Source organism: Ixodes scapularis, unplaced genomic scaffold, assembly GCF_016920785.2.
Source record: "Ixodes scapularis isolate PalLabHiFi unplaced genomic scaffold, ASM1692078v2 PGA_scaffold5__190_contigs__length_132052651, whole genome shotgun sequence".
In the NCBI taxonomy this organism is placed as follows: domain Eukaryota; kingdom Metazoa; phylum Arthropoda; class Arachnida; order Ixodida; family Ixodidae; genus Ixodes; species Ixodes scapularis.
The window spans coordinates 125,376,455-125,399,973 of NW_024609880.1; the positions used below are offsets into that span (position 1 = coordinate 125,376,455).

Below are 23,519 nucleotides of genomic sequence, written 5' to 3' on the forward strand. Positions count from 1 at the left end.
AGCTGGGATGCCTCGGATTGCGGCTTTGGGAGCTTATCTGCCGTTTGGCGTGGCTGATAACGTCGGCCCACTCCATGGGATAGTTAATGCTTTCGCATTAAAAATGATTTTTAGATACCGATTTTGGAAAGGTAGAGTTATATGCGGTAACATACAGTATTCTGGAGCAAATTCTAGTCCACGGGAATTAAGCCCCAATTTGTCTGCTTAACTCGGGGTTGATATCACATGAGCGAATGACGTTTTAGCGAACAGCGACATTTGAGCGAATCGACGTTTTAGCGAATAACGGGGGCGCGCGTCAACCCATTCGGCCGCGCTGCGCTTTACGCCGCTTCGCGGCAAAAGTCTGCGGCAGCTCATTACAAAAATGTGAACCCATTTGGCCCACCCGGAAACGCCACTTCGCGGCGTCCGGCTATTCGCCAAAGTGTCATGCAGGCTCATATTTCACCGAGGGCCTGTGCCAAAGTGTTGCCAGTGGAGCCCCGAGACAAACGGGGATCCAAGTACGCTACGACCAACCTACAATGCTAGCAGAGCGTTATGAGCAGACTGCCACATGTGCAGCCCTTATTAATTTTGATAGATTGCTGCACCTGGCAAATGACACGACGCTCGTGTACATGTTGGAAATTGGGGCTACATATAGGAGACAAAATAATTTCCTCTGGAGGAATTCACTGTTGGAAAAGTGTTATCATGTCTTCCCTCGGGCAACTGAAGAGAACTTCACTCGAAGATGCTAGGTCTCCCTCACCGAGTAGTTCTACTAGAATGGTGTCTTTTCTTAGACCTTTTTCTGAACACGTTACTGAGGCTTACTAAAAAAAAATGCACTGCCCCACCACATTACCGTATTTACTCGCGTATAGGTCGACCTGTTTTTCAAAAATCGCCTCATCAAAACTGGGGGGTCGACCAATACGCGAATCCCGGTATTATATTTTTCAACTTTTTCTTTTTTTTTTCGGGGGTCCCGAAGTTAGGGGGTCGACCTATACGACGTATCGACCAATATGCGAGTAAATACGGTAAGTAGAGAACCAGAGTATCGTTTGCATAAAAGGAAGGACGACCTGATGAACACAAAAGCGACTCTTAGGAACATGATAATTTTTATTCAATCTATAGGACATATGATAAATGAACAGCCCCGCACCGCACCACTGCCACCAGACGCGTAACGGTCCGGGCCGGACTGAGGCTATGCACAGGGAGGTGGAGCCCGCACAGTCCCGACCGTGCAGGGATGCCCTCCAGTCTTCTACAAGATGGTCCCCCACCGAGCGTGTTCACATGCCCATGCCCCCCATGCCGCCCATACCCCCCATCCCCCCCATCCCCCCCATGCCGCCCATGGCATCCTTCTCCTCCTTGGGAAGCTCCACCACCACGGCCTCGGCAGTCGTCAGCAGGGAAGCCACTCCGGACGCATCTAGGAGCGCAGTCTTCACCACCTGAAACGAGGCAGAACCAACCTCCTTTGAACCGCTGTGCCAAGTTTCGGTCGAGGTTGCTGCCCACTTTGGCATTGTGAAAACGCTAGTCACACATGCAGCAATAGCCAAGTTACAAACTTTCAAATGCCCAAAAGAGAACCTGTCCTTCGAAAGAGTCGGCAAGGGTCCTCGCTCCCATTTCCCAACATGTCTTGTACATTGGAGAGACGGGAGACACCATTCCCGTTTCATACTAACCCACAGTGCCTCGACACAGCTTGCAACACGAGGCACAAGCCAATCGCGAAGTGTGAAACGAGCCAGTGCTAGGACCCGAGCGCAGGTTTGGCAAATTCAATGTCGCCGAGGAAATCTTAGCATGCCCCCATACTCCTGCGATTTTAAACCAGGACAAATCGATGCGGCACGGCAGACGCCCTCACCTTGGTAGGGTCGATGATGCCAGCCGAAATCATGTTGACGTAGGTGTTGCGCAGTGCGTCGTAGCCGAAGTCGTCGCTGCCTTCGACCACCTTCTGCACCACCACAGCGGCATCCACGCCAGCATTCATGGCAATCTGCATGCAGGGCATCTTGAGGGCCTTCTTGACGATGGCCACACCGGTCTTCTGGTCCTCGTTGTCCCCAGACACGGCGTCCAGAGCCGGGATGCAGCGCAGCAGAGCAGTGCCACCCCCGGGCACAATGCCCTCCTCGACGGCCGCCCGCGTGGCGTTGAGGGCGTCGTTGACCCGATCCTTCTTCTCGTTGACCTCCACCTCGCTCGAGCCGCCCACCTTGAGCAGGGCCACACCGCTGGCCAGGCGTGCCAGCCGCTCTCCAAGCTTCTCCTTCTCATACTCCGAGTTGCTTAGGTCAATCTCGTCTCGGATCTGGGCCACCCTCCGATCAATGTCCTCCTTGTTCCCCTTGCCCTTGAGCAGCAGGGTGTCATCCTTGGTGATGACCACCTCGCCCACCTGGCCCAGGTCCCCGATTTGGACGTCCTCCAGCTTCACCAAGTTTGCCTCGTCCCCGAAGACCAGGCCCCCGGAAGCAATGGCCATGTCCTGCAGCGTCGCCTTGCGGTTGTCCCCAAAGCCGGGCGCCTTGACTGCTGCCACCTGCAGCCCCACCTTCAGCCGGTTCAGCACCAGCGTGCTGAGGGCCTCCCCGTCAACGTCCTCGGCGATGATCACCAGCGGCCTGCGCTGGGTGTTGGCCAACTCCAGGGCCGGAATTAGTGTCTGCACGTTGGAGATCTTCTTCTCGCTGAAAAGCAGCAGAGCATCCTGGAACTCCACCTTCGCCCCTTTGCTGGTATTGATGAAGTAGGGAGAGATGTAGCCCCGGTCGAACTTCATGCCCTCGATAACCTCCAGCTCGTCGCTGAGGGTCTTGCCGTCCTTGACCGTGATAACCCCGTCCCGGCCCACCCGCTTCATGGCGTCCGAGATGAGGCCCCCAATGCTGGTGTCCCCGTTGGCCGAAATAGTGGCCACTTGGGCAATCTCCTCCGGTGTGGTGACCGGCTTGGAGATCTTCTTGAGGTGCTCCACCACAGTCTCCACAGCCATCATGACCCCCTTGCGGATCTCGATAGGGTTGGCACCCTTGGAGATCTTCTCAAATCCCTCCCGGGCGATGGCCCTGGCCAGGACGGTGGCGGTTGTGGTTCCGTCGCCGGCCTCCTCGTTGGTGTTGTTGGCCACGTCCTGCACCAACTTGGCCCCAATATTTTGGAACTTGTCCTTGAGCTCTATGCCCTTGGCCACTGTCACGCCGTCCTTGGTGATCTTGGGAGAGCCCCACGACTGCTCTAGGATCACGTTGCGGCCCTGCAGGCGACGTAAAGTAGCCCATTGTACCTTCTTGGAAGCTTACGCATACATTAGTAATAGCTGGAAAGGTCTGCAAAACACGACTCAAAGAAAGCACAGAGATAGTGTCGATGGACTGTATTTTCGAGACGCAAGCTGCGCAATAAAATATTGCTGAGCAAGTGTCCAACATTCCGCCTCGGCCTCTGCAACCACCCTCTCCATCGCAGTTTCGAGAACTCTATGACATACCTACGAGCTCCAGCATATTCCACCCTGACCTGCGATCTGGCGCAGTTGATTGCAGACGATATATGCCCCCAACAGTTCCTTAGGACACAACCTGATGGAAATGCTACCTTTGGTCCCATGGTGACGGCCACTGCGTCGGCCAGCACATCCACCCCTTGCAGCATGAGGGCCCTGACGTCTGCCCCAAACCTGATGTCCTTGGCATAGTGGCGCCGTAAAGCGTGGCTTACGCTACGGCCAGCTGTACTGCGCAGGGCACTTGGAAGACGATGCATACCTGCATAAACGATTGCAGTCTGTCACTGCACGGCTCAAGGGCCTTGCAAGCACACGGCAGCCAAGCAGTTTCCGATCCACTTGACACGGGTAAAGCAGACAAGGGTGAAACCTACCCCCAGCTTGACACCATCCCCTACCTGTTTGTTTCCCTCCCCTCTCCTCCTCCTCTCCCCCTTCCCAAAAAGGCAGGGTGGTACTCATTACATGTGGTGAAAGCAACAAAATGAGAGGCTTTAACTTTTTATAATATGGCAACATTATCTTGCATGCCAGGGAATGTGAAAACTAATGCAAGAAAACAGAGTGGACCCTTTAAAATAGTGCAGCGTGGTCAACAATGTCTCTTGGAAATGATAATGAACAGATTCAGCCACAAAAAAGGTTGCCAAGACGTCTTCGGAGGGCTTGCCAACCAGAAAAGCACGCTGCATATCTGCATACTCGGCCAGTCGAAATGAGCACTGCTGCGGTTGCAATCATTAGCTGCCTCGTTACCCCCTCCATTGCTCTGCGAGGTTCGCATTAGTCAACGACCGACTCTCTGGCAAGCACCCTCCATTGGCACGAGCACGAAGCCCACTACTAAGTGCGAGCTGTTGGATTAGGTACATGGGCGGACGTTAGAAATGCTTGTTTCAGCTTTATCTCAACAAATTACAATAGCCCCCAGAAAAGCTGTAAAGTACCTTAGAGACGTGAAACTATAGAACGGTGGGCAACTACTTTTTGCGTGGTCCATGGAACTTTATCAGCCCACAGGCAGTAGCATGAATGTATATGATAGAGCTAAACCCTTTGAATCGGTTTGATCTAGGTCATTTGCATCAGCTCAATCTGGTCAGTCTTTTTCATTTCAGCTGCTAATACAGATGTTCAAACCATTTAATGTTTTTTTTTTTTTCTTAGCTCCAATTTGTGTGACGCAATCGAGTTTGCGCTTTTGGCCATGGGGATAGCCGAACGAAAAAGGAAAATATATTCATCCTTTCTTCAACTTATCCCTCCATTCTGATAACCTTTACTGGGTTAGCTCAGCCTCCCAACGTCCGTTTTTCCATCAGTGTTCATGAACCCCAGTGCATTTGCCAGATCATCACGCCAGCTGCAGGGTGAAGCATGTGAAATCAGTTTCCTCTCCACATACTCCAGACTCTCATTTCCGGACATCCAGCGGACGATTTCGCCAGCGACGTATCCATCCACGATCGGGGTCATGCGGACACCGCACTACGCTAGACTAGGCGCGAGCCCGAGGGGAAAGCGCCCGCACGTGGCCTCGCCGGTGCAGCGCCCTTCGCGAGGGCAGGCGGGCCTCGCGTTCGTACGCACCCAGCGAAGCTCGGTTACTCGGAGGAATTCGCGCAGAGACTGGGCGGAGGACCGAGGGTCCGCGAGTGCTTTTTGCATTCAGTTTGGCTTCGGCGGGCGCAAACGCGGCCGTTGTCGTCACTACTTTTTTACGTACGACAGCGAAGGACAAGTTGGAGATTACAAGTCCGAAGTACTCGTCGCGATCGAGAAGTTTCTCACACGAGCGCGCGGTCAGGCTTTGCACTGTACAAACCGGTTCTCTTTGACTAGCCAAAAGCTACGGGCCCACGTCGAAGAAAAGCAGAGAGAAGGCTCTCGCGCGGGGTCCGTCGCGGCACGTGCCGCGCGTGAGATTTCGGCGCCGGGTCGCCGGACGAGCAAGTCTGCACTCGCCCTCCGGTCGTCGCTACACGTGGGTTTAGGGCTAATCTCGGGAACTGCCCGCTTCCAAACGACGTTCCGTCGACAGCAGCGAGGCGTCGGTTCACGCGGGGACCACTTACTTGCGCACTCTGATTGGGGCTCTCTTGGATGAGGGGGGCGACCGCTCCGAAGTTCAGCGCACCTCGCCTGTCTTTCGCGTGCTCGACCGATGAACGGGACTGGACGCAACAGCGAGAGTTGCGAGAGCTCCACCGAGCTAATAAGGGCGGCCCCTGAGAGAGCATTGCGCAACCACAGTCACGGGTACATAAAAGAGTTCCGATGCATTTACGATTTAATAAATTAAATAAGCTAATTTATATACACTTTAAATGTCGCTATACTCATGAATCAGCTTTTAAATGTTCGAGGGTTGTTTTTCTTTGCTGTATTTAAGATGTTTAAGATCTAAGCGCCATATTATCCTCTTTTGGGGCCCAGCTTTTCTAGAAGTTTCTGCGGGTACTTTTTGTAATTTCAGATATAAAAGTTTTACCTAAATTTATATAAAAAATTGATATTTACTAAAAATAATTCGAATAAACTCTTACATAGTGGATTTATGCGAGTTATTCAAAAGTGATTGTGTAGTCTGCTATCTTGCGCATGCCCAGTGGCGCTCCTCGGACCATGTGCCCGATGTTGAGCAGCGGGGAGAGGCAGAGAGGCCGAAGAGGCAGCAGGTGATCAGTCCGGCGCCAGCCAGCGTTACGTTTGTCGCTTCTCGAACTTTCTCCGCGGTCGTTCGCCCTCAATTCACGGATCCATGGTAAGCAGCTTCCCAGCCGGCACCCAGCTTTTGGCACTCGGTGCACGGGCATCGGTCTCGGTCTACAAATGCGGCGCCCGGAATGTGGGTGCCCCTCGCGCCGGTCCAACGTGCCCGCGTGCTCGGGGGTCGTCCTGCGTACGAGCGAGGCTGGCGAGGCTCTGAGACGGGAGCGTTTTCACGTGGCAAGCCCGATCTCCGAGGCGCGAGGCGCACGTCGAGTCGGGCGTCGCCACCGCGGTCATTAATTAACGGGGTCCCCATCGCGCAGGCTGGACTGGGCAAGAGGCTAGTGCCGCTGCTGGACCGCATCCTGGTCGAGAGGTTCGTGCCGGAGGCCAAGACCAGGGGGGGCATTATGATCCCCGAGAAGGCCCAGGCCAAGGTTCAGAGCGCCACCGTAATCGCCGTCGGCACCGGGGCGCGCACGGAGGTGAGCTGCCCGCTCGGTCCGCCGTCTGCACGTGCTCTCGGAGGAGCCTCAATCCGTCCTTTCCCGCAGGCGGGGCAGACCATTCCACCGGCCGTCAAAGCGGGGGACAAGGTGCTGCTGCCTGAGTACGGGGGAACCAAGGTCGAGATCGACAACAAGGTAATCAGTGATCCGCGGGGGGAACTGCCCCGGCCTTCGGAATGAATTCGCTACTTAACTCCCCCTAACCAACCAAAATGCAGTTTTTTGTTCATGGTACCGGCCTACGGTCGTGTACCTTGGGACCCCGGGGTCAGCAGTCGTGCTGCACGGGCTGAATTCTTACCTTCAAGCCGGTGTTTCTCAAATGGCGGGCCAGCCTCCCGCTGTACGAAGAGTAACGTCCAGTAGACCTTGTGCTAACTTACCCAAATGCCAAGAATAATCCTGGGAACGGAGGTAGACATTATGCCATGCGCGCTTTACTAATCTACGAGATTCAAAATAAATTACTAAGCTGTGGTATTGACGAATGCATATGTAGAGTGCCATTTCGTTTTTGCTTTAGAAAAGTTGCTATTGCAGGGACCCAACACTTTCAGGTCTCCACATATGCATGTGCTTGGGTAATGTAACCAAAAGGGGAACTATTTGCTAGTTACATTCATCTTACACTCCAGGCTAGGCGAGGTAGACAGACTAGCACATGTGAATACACCACATGGAGTGCAGCGAGGCATGGGCTGGATATCTTTAGAGGTTAGGGAGGTGATCAGTAAATTGAACTTTGAACAGACTAGACACAATGGAGAATGCACGATGGGTGAGAAAGGTATGTGGAGCGCAAGGTATGTGGAGCGCAAGTGGAGCGCATATGCTTTTGCAGAGGTTGTGGTGGCGTCCGAACGCCGAGATCCGACTGAAGGATAGTGGGTAGACCTCAAAGCAAGCTGCCTTGAGGTCTACCCACTAACCTTCAGTCGGCGCTCGGCGTTTTGATGCCACCACAGCCCCTGCAAAAGAAGCAGACAAACTTGCGATTCACATATCAACATTTATATATGAAGAGTTAGAACACTAAATGGACAAACCAAACCCGAAAGCTGAAATTTCAATACCAACAGTAAAGTGCTGGGGCAGAGCAGACTACCTCTGTAGGAAAGGAAGTGAAGGAGGCAGAGACAAAAATGTGGGAGTAAAGAATGCAGGGAAATTAGACTAACCATGTATAGGAGACGCAATGAGGAAAGGGTATGATAATTCACAAATGGTTGTTTGAGGCTAGAACAGCAGGACATTTAGGGTAAAGTATGAAGAAATGGATGGATGGTATACCACGGGATGACTGATATGGCTGGAGTGCTGCGCTTTGCAAAGGAGAATGGAGTAATGGATGGAAAGGGCATTACAATAACGAATATTAAAAGACTGGCAGAAATTATCTAAAGAGAATTGAAGGACTTATGAATAACTAGCACAGCTGGGAACAGGGAAATTGGGACCACCTCCCATGTGGCTCCAGCCCAAAGGCTCAACCCAGTGGCCCCGGTGTTAGGGTGGTGACAGCAAGGTTTGGCCAGAGGAAAATTGGATGCCTTCTGGGGGAAGGGGGGGTGATGTTTTTTTTGCCCGATTCTGCCTAAAGGTTATTTTGGCACTATCCCACACCACCTGGTGATGGTTACAAAAAGACTAAGGGGAAGGAAATTTGCAGAGAGGAAAATTCATACTTTTGGTTTCTAGGCTAGGTGGCACAAGCTATTGCCTGCTATAATGGGCACAGCCATTAGCATCAGTCCATCCTACTTGCAGACATGGCAGCTCGCTTGTAGACTTTTTTGTATGTCCGCATGCACTCCCAGCTCTTAAAATGAATGCTCCATCCTGCAGGAATTCTACATCTTCCGGGACAGCGACGTCCTTGGCAAGTGGAGCGACTGAGGGAACCGGCTGGGCCATGGCCGGAGTCGTCAGGTGCCGGCCTCTCGTAGTCACTGTTATAGCTTACACCAGAGTTTTGTAATCACTCCATCGTCATATTCCGAAGGGTGCGGGGCACCGTCGTGTTGGCAACAAACGCATGCTGCAACCTGCTTTTGATAAAAAAAAGAAATAAAAGATGGGAGCAGTGGTTTTGTTTTTATTTTTTCCAAACATATGTACACACAGTTCCTAGAATATTCTGTACATCATGAAGATGCTGCGAGTAAAGCGAAGGTACACCTAGAAGTTTGGGCAGCTTCATGTTCCAAAGCCACGGACTTGCTTCTTGACGCTGCAGAGGCTGCAGGCCTGCAAGAAAATCCCATTCAGCAACTCTGCATGCAGGAGCAGTGGTCGAGACTACACACTCAATGTCTAGCAGCTGCCTCACCTTACTCCCACTGATGTTGCACCACAGCCCATAAATAAACTACTTATTGGTTCAAAAACTGATATTTTCTGCCCTAGTAAACTCTATCACCACAAACTGTGCTGATGCAGGTAGCAGTAAAAAAAAAAGCCTAAAAGGATTTCTTCGACAATGCTCTTAAAGGGTAACTGCAAAGAAAAAAAAAGTATTTTTAAACAACCTAATTGGGACAAGCATGTTACAAAACAAAATTTCTGCCAAAAATTGATATTTTTTTACAGCAATATTTATTGCGAGAGACTCATTTTAGTTTGCTGCTATTCCGTCCGTTTTGAATCGCGCACCACAAAGTTGGTATTTTACGTACGTCACGGAGTGACATAAAGCAGCCACTCCGTGCGCGTTGGAAGAGCGGGATTTTTAAATGTGGAAAAGTTGTGACACCCGACTAAATTACGTCCAGTGGCGTAAATATTGCTAGAAAAAATGTGTATTTTTTTTTTTTTTTTGCGGAAGATTTGTTTTGTTTCATGCTTGTCCTAAAAAGGCTGTTAAAAAAATTTTTTTTTTTTTCTTTGCAGCTACCTATTAAAGTAGACTTAGCACCTTTCAGTTCTTCCAAAATAATATCTCAAGTACAGACAGTGTTTGCAATTGTGCCCCCTCCCCACTGGTCCATGGAGTAGATGCATTTGCAACTTCCTCTGCAGTGGCTTTTCCCAAGTTCAGACCTAATGCCCCTCTCTACTGAAAGTAGTGCCAAGCCCTCTTTCGCTTGAGAATCTCTCCTCCTCTCCGCGAGCCTAACTCTCATTTCGATGCTAGCAGCTCCTAGGCTGCTCTTCCGTAGAGCGCCGCGACGGGCGACTGCTGGCAAACCTTCGCTAGATAAAGTATCTTGGTGCTTTCCATGTTTTCTGCACAATTTCGACTCAACTTTCTTTTCGTATTTTCGCAAGGATACAAGTTGCCGGTGTCCTTGACGTCTGCTACTGCGTATGTCTTTCCACTGCTTCACGTCTGGAGCAGGCATGCGAGTTTTGTTGAGGCTTCGGCTGTATGTCTGCTCGGGTCATTCGGTTCGAGATTGGATGCAATCTTCCGCTTCATACAATAAAATTGAACTGTGAGACAGATTGTCCTAGTCTCATTTCCTCTTCAGCAGATGGGGGGGAGCCAAGGCAATAAACATGCGCACGTTTCTGTTATGGAATGAGAAGCCGTGATCTTGCACTCGTTTCCGAAACGGTCAACAGCAAATATCGTCACTTATGCCTTTTTGTTTCCGGCTTTACAAGCCGAAGTGCCGAGGAGATGAAAAAACTCGAATGAGCGTTTTGTAAACACGCGCACGTGATTCAGTAACGCCATGTCATAGCGGCAGTTCAATGACGTTTCTAAAAGCAGAACGCGCGACATATGCTCCATCGATAAGGGAGGGCACAAATGGCGGACGGAAGTGGCGAATCGAAACCGGACGAATGCTCGGCCAACCAGTAGTAGTGGAAAGGGAAACTTTGAAGAGGATTTTTCTAGAGGGTGAGAGCGTGTCGGTGAATCAATCAGTGGCGCTACTTTCAGTACAAAGGGGCTTTATTCGAACCCGTCCTTTAGGTTTCCCGAGTGATCCGATTGGTTTACTTCTAACAAAAGCAGCACGCCTCTGGTGCTTCAATTTGTCAGTAGGGAAAACGTTCCCCTTGGCGTGACGGTTCCAGAACAGGTAATCTAAGGACTGCGGTTGAAGTTATGTGACTGTCGGGTGTGTGTGGCCTCCAGCTCAACAATGCAGCACATCAATCTCTTTTATAAACTGCCTATCCAGGCGCATAAGGTCAAGTTCCTCCTCTCATTTATGCCCTTGTTTCACCGCACTTACTTCGAGCCAAGTTCATCTGGCCATACAACTTGATGCCATATACAAAGTACTAGTGTACTCCAGCCTAGTAGCTAACACACATGCTACATGAACACGATGCACAGAATGGCCCGCTTCCTCGCAGTGTGGGTAGCTCAGAACAAGTGCCGGGCAACATAGGTTCCGGTTGACCCAAGGGCCACCTCCTCGTTGGGCCTCACGCTGCCGGCGTGCAGCGAGACTGGCAGAAGCGACTTACGGGAGGTCCACTGGTGGGCAGGCAGGTGCCGTGGAAAGCGTGCTTGCAGAAGAACACCACCACGTCTTCCACATACCGCACATCTGCATTGTACCAGGTGTCTGTGCACGTGCGCTAACAAATGATCCAGCCACAGGCCGAACTCTGGGAAAATATTTGCGCTTGAAATAGTGCCACCCTTACGGAGCCGAACAACACGACAGGGATGGCTCCGTCGGCCCTCGTAAGCTCCTCCGTTTGTAGACCTCAAAGACGCTTTGCAGCCCCGCTTTAGTATGGACCGCAGCTTTTTCAGATTCTGGCAGGTATGCCACAAAACCCCAGTGGGCCGTTCCCACTCGTATTGTCCGCAGCCGTACACTGCTCGGCTGAGCGCAGATGCAGCATCTCAACCAGGCACAAAATTCTGCCACTCACAATGGTAGCTACACACAAGCAAATTCTACCACGCCAGTAGTCACTGTTGCAGCCATCCGGCCACAAAAGAAAATTGGACCCGGCAACTGCTCCTTGGTGCAAACGTGACGTTGGTGCCTTTTTGTACTTTGCCCGGACGAAGTATAGAAGAATTACAAACTCTAACGCCTACCGTAATATGCCCAGAGATGCCCCACCCTTGAAAGATAAACTGCCCCCTATTTTTAGCTTGATTGGCTATTTTCTTTTAAAAACCGAAAGATAGCCCACTCCTGCTAATCATAGTGTTCGGACCAATGATGACCTCGGCGAAAATGTGTCTAGTTAGCTATGGCGGGATATAAGCAAACATTGCTGACTTGGAAGTACAGCCATCTTTGCTTTGTTGCCCCTCGCTGCAATAACAAGTTTGGCAGGAAAACATAACCTAAAAATAGCATTCTTTTAAACTTTTCTCGGTTGTAAAGCAGAAGTTAGCCCACTCCTTATTTTCACTCAATTTTCTCTCGATTTTAGGCGGGCTATCTCTCGTGATATTACAGTACGTCGAAGGCGCAAAAAAGTGTAATCTGGTATTGCACTCGTGCTTTTTATCTCGGCGTTCCAATTGTAAGAGAGAAGCAGAAAAATTGCCAACGGCTCTCTAGCTAATTCCCCCGTGAAGCGTGGCTGTAACTTGCGCTTCACCGTAGTCAAATGCCCTTTGGCAACACGACTGGAGGGCAAGCTTTGTGCAAAGAAGCCCTCCAGCGACGGGACTGCAACGCCCCCGTCGCCAGGCTGCCACCTGCATTCTGGGGACGCACCTTTGAAGAGGAGCCTCCGGTTACACGCCGGGCACAGCTGGTCGTCTGAAACGAGGCCACAGGACAGTTCTTTCTCAGCGTCCTATAGAACACCTTTTGACCTATAATACAATAAATGGTACCACCACTGAAGCACCATGGACAAAGCTGCATTTCACAATGTATGACCTTTCACTGTGGAACCTGCTTTAAGCCCTTCCACAGTGAAAGCGGAGTTAAGCAGAGTTTTCGGGACGAAGAAGCCGGTCACTAGAATGTCACTTTCTCGTTGGTTGCACCATCACCCACAGCAAGTTTAATGCACTCTCAATCTGTTGCAAGTTCGAAGAGCGTCTCGTCCCTTTTTGTCCTTCACTGTCTTTCTTCCCCTTTCTTTGCACTATACTTACCCCTCTTTTATTAGCATTAATTTTGTCAGGAATCTGCTGCAATACTAACTTCGCCGGTTGCTTTTTATGCGCGCAACATCGTCGCTTTTAGTCGCAACCACTTTCTCGAAAGCGTAAGAAATGGCAGAGGAGAATGAGATCCACTTCAGAGGGCAGCCCACATTGTACTGTGCCAACCAGCTCAAAGACCTTTTTACCGCAAATGCGCAGGTATATTCACACCTAAGTGGAGCAAATGCTAAATTCAACCTTGGCATATTTGCATTTTTTTGGCGCGCTCGTACGTGCTTTTACGCCGGCATGGAGTTGTTTCTCTTCTTTACGTACCATTGCTCCAACACCATATCTTCAGTTAACATAAGTATGCCCGAGCGCCGTAATGTTTCGGCTTTTTTCCGCATTAAAACTCACTCCCAAGCTCCAGTAAAGCGTGACCATACATGACACTAACGTGTGAAAACAGTGCTAAGAAACACGAGAGGCGATGCTAGGAACGGGAAATCGACATCCAATCCCGCACAGTGGCGGGCACAGTTCCGGATGATGGGGAGCGTTGCGGAAGGCACTCACGGGTGAGGGAGATGCCCCTGCTTTGCTGCCGGTGAAGCTTGTGCAGCAGGCCAATGCAGTCCGACACCAGGATCTTCTTGCAGCCGTCCCGCAGAGAGATCTGGGGGAGGGACATGGCTGCACTTCTCAAAACGACGGCTCATCTCTGACCAGTCGTGGGCACGTTACCAGTAAAAAGTAACAGTGTTACAGTTACAGTTAACCAGGGGGAAAACTAACTCTGTTACAGTTACAGTTACCAATTTCAAAAAGTGGTGTGTTACAGTTACAGTTACTGCAAAAACAGTAACGCCGTTACTTTCTTGTTACAGTACAAAAATTGGATACAATGAATCACAAACCAAAATAATACTATTTTGTTTGTTACACTATAGTGAGAAGAAAGGTAAACTGACAAATTAGACAAATTTAAACCCGAAGAGTGTTTCTTTTTTGCGTCATCCGCCGTTTCAGCATTTTGATGTGCATAGTTTATTTGCAATAATTGTTATAACTTAGAATCAACCGTTTTTCAAAATTGTCATCGGCCCGCGTCAATGAACGTTTTGCTTTATTTTTCACTCCGAAACAAATGAGGACAGAGATGGTCATTTAATGACCTTATGGGATATTCTTGGAAGCAAGCCTAAACATAGCGCATCAAGCAGCTTCCAAGAAATAAAGAGGAAAAGGACAATATTAGCTTCTGGTGCTTTACTAGTGTATGACAACCACCGCGGCGTCTATGTCCGAAACGCCACCTGTGGAAGTCGTGTTCACCCGAAAAACCACCGGCTTTCTGCACGATATGGGGAAGGCTTCCTTGAAAACTAATAGGGATGAGGAAACGGCGAACAATTGGTTGTACAAACGGCAGCATGGAAATATCCCAGACACAGCTAGCCCAGACGGAATACTCAAAGACATCGCACTACCACCGACACCCACAGATGGTCGGTAAAACAGACATTGTTTGCGCCCCTAACCACCGCGGGCGCCGCTTCCTTTATCTCCCGGTTTCGTGCTGGTTGTCCGTCATCCATTGTCCGTCGTGGGCTAAAGCAGGCAATTTTTTATTTCTTTAATGCGTAACCATGCTTGTTCTTCTTCTTTTTTTGTCAGCGAGGAGTTAGGAAAAAAAATACTTCAAGATGGCAGTTTCTCTATGTCCGCGGCAGTGGGTTCTAATTTATATAGTAGAAAAAAAAAGTAGCTGTAACAGCCTATACAGTTACAGTTACCCAATAAAAAAAGTAGCAGTGCTACAGTTACAAGTTACCAGTATTAAAGAGTAATGCGTTATAGGTAAAAGTTACTAGAAAAAGTAACTAGTTACCGGTAACGCGTTACTAGTAACTAGTTACTGACCAAGACTGTCTCCGACGTCCCCTTCCCTCCACCTCCACCACCCGACGTCGTAACACCATTGGTTGCCACAATCCCGACGGCGGCAACGGACTTCCACGGCCGGACGGTCGACGCAAGCTTTGGCAGCTGGGAGTCGGGACGGCAGTGACACTGGCGTTCGCCCCTAGTCGTACAACGAACCGCCGGGATTGCGACATCCGATGGCACGGCACGACTCACCTGCTCCTGTGGCCTAATATGTTGCCACTTGGGGACTATTTTTCATCCATGGACGCTAAACGCACCAATCGGAGTTCCCCGCCACCACTACCAAACACTCCGACCGCCAAATCCGGCTGCGCTTTGAGACAGCCTAGATGCTCCAAGTGCCAAACGGGAGCAACTTGCATGCTGGCCGCATTCTTGGGGCAACGAGGGAGATTGTGTCACATTTCGCGACCCATACTAACGCGAAAATCTCGTCTGGGCCGGCCACTCGGGGCGGTGCCGTGACAAAACGACGCACGGCAGAATAGCACACGAGAAAACGGCACCATCGAAACCGCGCTCATCAGCACAGCTTCTAATTAGCGTAGCAACGGAACAGCGCACGTCAAAATAGCTTGCAACAAAAAAGTGGTGCGTCAAAATGCCACACACTGACAAAAGAGCGCCTGCCAAAACAGCGCAGCATGAAAACAGCACGGCATGAAAACAGCACATCGACAACGTGCTGTGTGGCATTAAAAATACACAAGTCCTACCGGCTCTGGAGAGAGGAAGGCTGATAGGGATAACAAAATACTGCAATTACAAATGACAATTATAAGCAATGGTTGTAAATGGTGGCCTCATACTGTCAAACTTTTTATTTTTGCGATTCTCATTTTTTCCTAATAGTATGGCCGTACAATCATGTTCGCAACCATTGAATTCGCTCACATTCACTAAAATTATATGTATTGGTTTTATACCAATTGTTTTTCTTGTGCATATTTGACTCGCAATAACAGTACGTGTAGTGATATACTGCCAATGAGAGATGCAAATCTAACAGAGAAGGCTATGTTTCGAGTAAACTGGTTCGACGTAAGTAAGTTTTCAATCTTCCCTCGGGTTTCAACATTCATCCCGTCTTGTGGAGGCTCTGAAGACAGAGCAAAGCCTCACCCAACAGAAGCAGATAGACTGTCAGAGAGGGAGTGTTGCGTCAGGCTCAAAGCACTATGCAGCGATATCTGAAAAGCTACGAAATGTAGCATCAAAGTCTGACACACAGCCCCTCATTGACAACCTGTTGAGCTGCCGCTTTTCCTACGCTATGCAAACTCAATGTGAAAAGAGTGCCCACATTAAATAAACAATACTCTTTAACACTTTATTGTTGCCTTCTATGATGCTTGGAAATTTCAAGACACAAAGTAGTATCTTAATAAAAAAATAATGGCCTACATAATATAGTTCATTTAAAATGGCACTGAAAGTAATTATGATTAACTTGGAAGGTACCAACGCATCTCTCAGTAAAAATTAAAATATTCACGGGGTTACAAATTATTTGTGCGTAGACAGTGGTGGCTATATGAAATATTATCACACAAGCTCTCTTGACATGCCATAAATGCAAGCTCAGAATACTTAAGAAAACATACAGTACATACCTGCTGGCTGTTTCGGCGCTGTGCCATTTTGATGCAGAGCCGTTTTGTCGTGAGCTATTTTGATGCATGCTGTTTTGACGCGTGCGGTTTGGAATGTGCTATTTTGTCGCGTGCTGTTTTGACCGCGTACTGTTTTGTCATGCGCCGTTATGACACACACTGCTCCGTCGTGCTCCCGCTCGGGGCACGCAAAGAAGCCACCCCGGGGGACCCACCTGCAGCTTGTAGTCCCTCATGATCTTGACCAGGGAGTCCCTCAGCTGGGGGATGGCCAGCTGTTCGGGGATGCGATGGATGAGCAGGATCGGGTCCACGTGCGTGCCGATCTTGTGCAGCAGGGTCGTGATGAAAGCTGCAACCACCCGACGGGAGATCAAATCCAGAGGCTCAAGCACTTTGTTCGTGGCACGGGTTCTCAAACCAGGTTCCCAAATTTCCTTAGTCGTCTTGAAGGGGCACTGACTAGAACTTCTGAACTACTCAGGTAATTGGAATGAAATTTGCAGGGGAGATTTAGCATCAGATGTATGTGTATTCTGCAAACTTTCAGCTTTCTAGGACAATTTAATGTACCTGCATAAGAAGATGCGTCACTTTTCGTTAAGAAATCTATGATATGCAAACGAAGCTATTAAGCGTCATTTTGACTGTGCGAATATAAAGTGGGGGATGTGGGGGAAAGTGGGGGATATACCTCAAAATATGAGATGCATATCTGTCCTACAACAATTTTCGAAAACTTAGTTTCTTCTCAATGAGGACTTCAAATTAAAACAAAATAAAATGCCATATTTACTCGCGTAATAAACACACTTATTTTCCTGAAAAATTGACACATGTTTGAGGGGTGCGTTCATTACGCGGGGTAAAATTTTTGCATTTACACACTTCGTGTAAATGTCATATTAGGTGCCACAGCAAGGTACTGTGGCACGTCTCCATTGATGGACGCGCACCCACAGCTGGTCGTGGGCGCGCCACAGTAACCATTCTTTATGAATTGCGAACCTTTACAGGCACTTTTGGCGTGCCTTTTGCCCAAGGAAAAGCGCCCTACGAAGCTCACTCAGCATGGAGAGCGACGCGACCATTCTTAGGCGATTTCACACTGTCCAAAAGCAGACCACAGATGACAGTGTGTTTGTTGACATCAATGCATCCGATAGGCGAAGAATCTCCTGTTCATTACCCACGCACCAATCCCTTGGCGCGTGGGTAACGCAACAGGGCATTGGCGTGGTAGAAGGGTCCCCACCTGGCTTGTCGAGAGAGTGTGCGATGAGGTCCTGCCAGAGGCCCCGGTCGTCCTGCTCCTTGCAGAAGGCAATTGCCTCGTGCACGTCCCCCAGCTGGCCCATGATCTGCTCCAGGGCCTCCTTGCTGTTGCCCATGTGCTCTGGGCAGGGGCACCCGTCCACTCAGGGCGCTCCGAAGCACCCCTCTCGAGGCGTGCACCAACAACGCCCTTCCGAGACGCACCAATCTATACCGACTCGTGTGCAACCCGCATAAAAATTGATATAAAATCAAAAGCAAATTAGGGGGCGCACATTATACGTGAATTTCGGCAGGCAGTGCGGCTTCATGGCAATTTTTATTTTATTTTATTTTATTTTTTTTATTTAGGTATACTGTTAACCCGTTAGGGTTGTTACAGGGGTGCACAAGGCACGAGAATACATATGACCAAATACAAAAAGAAACAAGGACACTGTATCAACAACAATTCAAACATACAAAAATAGCGCTTGACATTGAATTTATAAATCGTCAAACAGCGACGAAGCAAAGACATCACACAATAACATCACAATTTTCTCATGATTATACGTGAATAGGAAATACTAAGGATTCGATAGATATCATTGAAAAAGGTTCAGAATGCTTTTTTCAAACAAGGTTAGTGTATTTGCTGTTGTTAATTCTTGTGGTAGGCTGTTCCAATCAGTTATCGTTCTTGGAAAAAAGGAGTATTTATATGCATCAATATTTGCCGTATCTATTTGGTAGTGGTTTAAGTGGTTGCCTCTGAGAGGCCTGATCTGCCGAGCAACTATGTAAGGGTCCGTATTAAAATTAAATTGGCCATTTTGTAGCATATAAAAGAATTTAAGGCGTGCTATTTTTCTACGGTCACAGAGCGTTGGAAGGTTGAGATAGTTAAGCATTTCCTGTACTGATTCTGTTCTCTGATATCTCGACAATATAAATCTGGCTGCCATCCTTTGTATTTTTTCTAGTTTATTTATCTGATAGGCTCTAAAAGGATCCCAAATTATAGAAGCGTACTCTAGAGTAGGCCGTATTAGTGCTTTATATGCAGTTAGTCTTGTCTCAGGGGGAGCGAGCTTGAGATTGCGCTTGAGATACCAGAGTTTTTTCCTAGCAGCTGAGCACACATTGTCAACGTGAGTTTTCCAGCTTAAGTTTGATGATATGGTAAGGCCAAGATATTTAAACTCGTTCACCTGTACTAAAGGTTCGTTTCCAAGCTTGTATACGAATGGTAGAATATTTTGTTTTTTGTTAGTTATAGTACAATGTATAGTTTTAGTTAAGTTAATTTTCATTTTTGACTCCTTACACCATTTTTCTACTGTCTGCAGTGCCGAATTAAGCCGGACCTGATCATCGTGGCAAGAGATAACTGAATACAACAAGCAGTCATCTGCAAACAGGCGCACCGCAATAGAGGGTCCTATATTTTCCACTATATCGTTTATATAGCACAAGAATAAAACAGGTCCCAAAACGGATCCCTGCGGAACGCCCGAGGGAACGCGGACATAACAAGAGTTTGTTTTACTTATTTCTACAAATTGTTTTCTATTTGTAAGGTAGGCCTTGATCGACAGGATAACTTTATGGTTTATACCCAGTTTCAGTAATTTATTTATAAGTTCAGGATGGGGTACTCGGTCGAAAGCTTTCGATAGGTCTAGGCATAAGGCATCGATCTGCCCTCTGTTGTTCATAGACGTGGTGAAGTCATGCAATGTTTCTGTAAGCTGGGTCACAGTGGAGAGGGATTTTCGAAATCCATGCTGGTTCGAAAGAAAGATATTCGAATGCGCGCAATGCGCGCAAAGTCGTCGGAACAGATTCCCCCAAGTTCTTCTTCTGTCTTTTCTAGAGACTTCTCTCCACCTTCTCTTCCTTTTTTTGGGTAGCCATCTTTGCATTGTTTTTGCGGGCTAAGCAGCCGAGCCGAGCCGAGCCGTCGATATGACAGCAACGCGCGGTGCGTCGAATGCACATTGCCGTCGAAGGAAACAATCTGACTATTGTCAGATTCGTTGCCGAAGAGATCAGAGACCAAGCGGCAGGATGGAACCGTGGCCGTAAGACACTGACGAGTCGTACGTGCGAGAATAGAAAGAGAATATGAGCATGCAAACAGGAAGCCGTGACGAAAGACTGGTGCTTACCCCGAGCTTGAAAAAGTGCTTGCAAAGTTCATTGAGAAGAGAAGAGGTTGCAGTCATGCCGTATCCACACTGATCCGGCGTGACTGCAACCTTTCCAGACGAGATGGTGCATAACAGTTTCAAAAAGTGCTGCGTCGGCAATTGCCTCGACGGAATGGATTACGAAGCAGCACCTGAGATAGCTGCAGTGATTGCAGCAATGAGTGTATTCAAGGTTCCTCGCGAGATCTGGACATTGCTTTGCGTGCTTAGGTCAAGTGCAAGGTATTTCCTTGTTTTTTCTGAGTAGTAAGTTGGGGCTGCAGGTTATATGTGCAGGGGCAGATAATGCACGTGAAAATATGCAAAGAACACATCCGAAAAAGATGCCGAGCGCCGTGACGTGCTACTGGCATTTCTTGCCTGGGGCCATCAGCTCGTAGCCTCCCCTCTGCTTTGAAGGCAATTTGTAGGGATGTGCGAATATTTAAATTGTCCAATTGTAGTTTCGAATAATAGACTATTGATAATCGTTTCCAGATAAACCACAATATGCATATTTTCTAAGCGTTGATCACAAAGAGCTAGCCTCTTTGAGCGTGTTCTTACCGAGCACCGGTGCACCGTGGAGAAGCAACATCCTCAGGAATCACTTCTGCGGCTGCTGCTTCTATGTAGTGCACCGGTGCTCGGTAAGAAGTGCGCTTAACGGGACTGACTCGTCGCAATCGACACTTCAACAAGTACAAATATTGCAGGCGCGAGCTTGGAAGGAAAACACACTTTCAAAGCAAGATGGTACGTATGTGTGTCTGGTGTATTTAAAAAGAGACGGAAACTTTGTGAATGTTGATGTCAATGATACACTAACATCTTCAAAATTAAAACTGTGGCTATTATGTGAAAATATTGGTTAGGCAGAGATGTCCTCGCAACTTGCATTCATCATTCATGATTGTCTTTTTCTTTTCCCAAATTTGAGATTTAAGAAAAGATTCATACATCCCCCAACTACGTATAAAATAAGGCTTAATTTTATGTAAAATGAAAAGACTAATGCAGGCATTGGACTTTCTCCAGCCACGGTTCATAAATATCTTTAGATTAAAATTAGCTTAGAAATCGACAAGTGAAAGCTCGGGAAAAACCTTCACAAGTTCAGCTGAATTTTTGTTTAAGCACAATCCAGTGGTGAGAGGCCCAGAAAAACCATTTGGTATTCAATTCGAAAATACTATCTGGCGAAAATTAATATTCTGGCGAAAATTAATATTCGCTCCGAATTCAAACTCAAAATTTACTGTTCCCGTACGTCTAGCGTTTTGCATTCGTTCTCCTCCTCCTCAACCAAGCACATTTTTTAAAAGTCTTAACGTGCAATCTCTCGCAACTCGCCTGCCGAACAATTATCCCGACATGGCGAGCAGCGCCCTCCGACAGATGTCGTTACTCTCGTGTGCAGATGGGACTCAAGTTTGGTCGCCGGAGGCACGTACAGAGGCGGACGGCCAACGTGCCACTCACTGAGCAGGAAGACCACCTCCGGCACAAGGTTTTTGCGGCGGCACAGAGCCAGGGCCTTCTCCAGGTGGTAGCTGTTGGAGGCCCTAAGCAGCGGCAGCAGCTTCTTGGGTGCAAACTCGGCGTACAGCTCCGCCAGGTCTAGATGGTGCTGCTGGCACAGCGAGGGGCTCTTGTCGAACAGCGCGTCCAGGTACTGCACCCAAGCAGGCAGGCACCCTCACACCACGCTCTCCTTCTGCACGGCCCTTTCCCCGCTTTCGAGGTACTATTGCGAGCAGGTTTATTCATCCAAGCGGAAAGTCAGTTTCCACGCATATAAGAAAAACTTGAGATGCAGGCGGGGTGGCCCATGTGACAGTCAATGCTCAGGTCAGCAGTACGTATGCGTGCCAGCAATTGCTATGGTCTAGCGATAGCCATTGCAATTGCAATAGCTAGACCAATTGCAATGGTCTAGCCATTTATTTTGCGGTGTTTCTGCTCATAAGTCTTTCTGATAAATATATAAAAAATTGAGAGTCCTTGATTGGGTTGATTACAAATGAGACTAGCGTCGGTAAATAAATCTCGAGAACTCGCTTATTGCAGTTTTGTTTAATGCGTGTTTACCACTTTTTTTACTGCACTGTGTAGCAGTTAAATGAAGTGTGCAATGACATTGGAGGCACAGCCAGTTTGGAAACCTAGAACGCTAATCTTAATATGGCAACTCGAGAAATTTTGATGGGCAATGTTTCGGCAGTGTCCACAAATGTTTAGATATCCAGAAAAACGGTGAGGCGACTGTTCGGGGAAGGCGATCGCTCACAATTTTATCCTCAGGAATGAAACGACTCTGTAATGGTCGGCCTTAGAAAGAAAGTACTATTATGCAGTAAGATTTTGACAAGTGCCAACAGAACCCTTTGGGCAGTCAAAGCCACTCTATGTTGGATTTTTTTATCAATCGCCACAGAAGAGCGACTTTGGGAAAGCACCTTCTCAAAACCTCACAGTGGCAGCCAACATTTCAAGAGGCTTCTTCAACCATTGTAGTTGGTTCCTCACTAACAGTTTCACTTTAAGGTACAGGTTCTTAACCCAACCAGAGTGCAACCGGCCACCCCGCGCGAGGATCGTGGTTAAAAGTGCTGAGGGAGGAGATTCATGGTCCCCAGATGACCGTCTGAAATCTGTCACCGCTCGCGGAGGCCCAAGAGGCGGTTCGGCCACGCACGTGGTAGAGGAGCTGCGGCCGCTCCCGTAGCCTCTCCACGACTGCGTCCACGGGCAGCTGGGCCGTGCTGGCCACCAGCAGGTCCGTGGCCTGCCTCTGGTCCAGCTGCATCAGGGTGAGCAGCTTCTCTCGCACCACGCCGTACAGGCCGTGCCGCCCCACCAGGGAGAAGACCTCGTCCGAAGCCCCGATTCTGCAGGGGGGGGGGGGGGGGGGGGGGGGGCAAGTAGGCTTCAGCGGCGACCAAGGGAGGGGAGGGAGGGCACTCACTCGAGGTAGATGGAGATGGCCAGGTCGTACTTGGCCTCGTGGGTGTACAGCTTTGCCAGGGCGCGTAGCAAGGGCTCACTCGTAGGCTCGTGGGACAGCCGGTCCCGCAGGGCATTCACTACCGTGGGCACGCTATACAGGTCTGGCTCCCACTCCGACACCAGCGACAGAAAGCCCTGCGAGAGAAGAGTTGCGACCGCTCACCTCTTAGGGCAGACTCCCGTTTCCGGGACTTCCGTCGGCACTCGCAACGTCTTTCGCTCCTTCACCTCGTCGCGGCTTCTCCTTAAAGAAAGGTCTTTAAAATGAGTCCGACGTGCCGTATCGCTCAATTCACTTCTGCAAGGTTTTTCGATGAGAGCTTCCTAGGACCGCCGACGAATGCGATCAGCGTGGCCAAAGGGCGCACCTGGGGGTCCAGCTGAAGGAACTCGTTGAGCACCATCTCGTAGGCGGTGGGGCCCAGTCGGTGCGGGCCCCGGGGCAGCACGGGAGCCAGGGCTCGCAGCTGGTGCAGCTGGGCGAAACGGAACACCTCCGCCTCCCACAGCTGCCGCTCCGTGCCCAGCACTGCCAGGCACACCTCGGCTGCCCGGGCGTAGCGCTGCTCCTCCACCAGCTGCTCTAGGTAGCGCTGCCCGACGCCCTGGGACAACCCCGCCACACGCACCATCAACTCGTGGAGTCCCGTTAATGGCACCTTTATGAGGCGCCTGGGCTAGAACGCGAGACCTGCCAACCCGAAAGGACCCACG

The 23,519-nt window shown here is 49.3% G+C and overlaps 3 protein-coding genes across 4 annotated transcripts in view; 1 reads left to right on the forward strand and 2 right to left on the reverse strand.

The window, feature by feature from the left end:
* Positions 1 to 1,101: 1,101 nt before the first annotated feature.
* On the reverse strand, positions 1,102 to 5,985 carry LOC8050439 (heat shock protein 60A). Its single transcript, XM_002433677.5, has 4 exons — positions 5,608 to 5,985; positions 3,622 to 3,791; positions 1,886 to 3,280; positions 1,102 to 1,460 (listed from the first exon to the last, which is right to left on the reverse strand). Exons 2-4 carry the CDS (start codon positions 3,787 to 3,789, stop codon positions 1,296 to 1,298), a joined length of 1,728 nt encoding a protein of 575 aa, XP_002433722.2. The 5' UTR covers positions 3,790 to 3,791; positions 5,608 to 5,985; the 3' UTR covers positions 1,102 to 1,295.
* A 148-nt stretch (positions 5,986 to 6,133) lies between these two features.
* On the forward strand, positions 6,134 to 8,839 carry LOC8050438 (10 kDa heat shock protein, mitochondrial). Of its 2 annotated transcripts, XM_002433676.4 has the most exons (4): positions 6,134 to 6,296; positions 6,568 to 6,729; positions 6,799 to 6,888; positions 8,599 to 8,839. In XM_002433676.4, exons 1-4 carry the CDS (start codon positions 6,294 to 6,296, stop codon positions 8,647 to 8,649), a joined length of 306 nt encoding a protein of 101 aa, XP_002433721.2. In that variant the 5' UTR covers positions 6,134 to 6,293; the 3' UTR covers positions 8,650 to 8,839. The 2 variants fall into 2 exon arrangements, with proteins under 2 accessions (XP_002433721.2, XP_040354772.2); XM_040498838.2 differs by having other exon boundaries at positions 6,144 to 6,296; positions 6,568 to 6,888.
* Positions 8,834 to 23,519, reverse strand: part of LOC8050437 (vacuolar protein sorting-associated protein 41 homolog) — a 32,397-nt gene continuing 17,711 nt past the window's right edge. Inside the window, exons 14-23 of the mRNA XM_029978331.4 lie at positions 23,174 to 23,410; positions 22,765 to 22,940; positions 22,495 to 22,687; positions 21,279 to 21,471; positions 17,603 to 17,743; positions 16,563 to 16,699; positions 13,361 to 13,460; positions 12,402 to 12,446; positions 11,179 to 11,261; positions 8,834 to 9,000 (exon numbers count right to left, since the gene is read on the reverse strand). Coding sequence (XP_029834191.3) covers positions 8,950 to 9,000; positions 11,179 to 11,261; positions 12,402 to 12,446; positions 13,361 to 13,460; positions 16,563 to 16,699; positions 17,603 to 17,743; positions 21,279 to 21,471; positions 22,495 to 22,687; positions 22,765 to 22,940; positions 23,174 to 23,410 — 1,356 coding nt within the window. The 3' untranslated portion in view covers positions 8,834 to 8,949. The remainder of the gene's footprint in view (positions 9,001 to 11,178; positions 11,262 to 12,401; positions 12,447 to 13,360; positions 13,461 to 16,562; positions 16,700 to 17,602; positions 17,744 to 21,278; positions 21,472 to 22,494; positions 22,688 to 22,764; positions 22,941 to 23,173; positions 23,411 to 23,519) is intronic.

Bases quoted from the DNA above. Each gene is read 5' to 3' on its own strand.
- LOC8050438 (XM_040498838.2), top strand. The intron at 6,889-8,598 runs GTAATCAGTGAT...TCCATCCTGCAG, and splicing joins AGGTCGAGATCGACAACAAG to GAATTCTACATCTTCCGGGA.
- LOC8050439 (XM_002433677.5), bottom strand. From the start codon at position 3,789: ATGCATCGTCTTCCAAGTGCCCTGCGCAGTACAGCTGGCCGTAGCGTA. The intron at 3,281-3,621 runs GTAGCATTTCCA...CGTCGCCTGCAG, and splicing joins CCGTCACCATGGGACCAAAG to GGCCGCAACGTGATCCTAGA. The intron at 1,461-1,885 runs GTGAGGGCGTCT...GCCTCGTTTCAG, and splicing joins GCATCATCGACCCTACCAAG to GTGGTGAAGACTGCGCTCCT.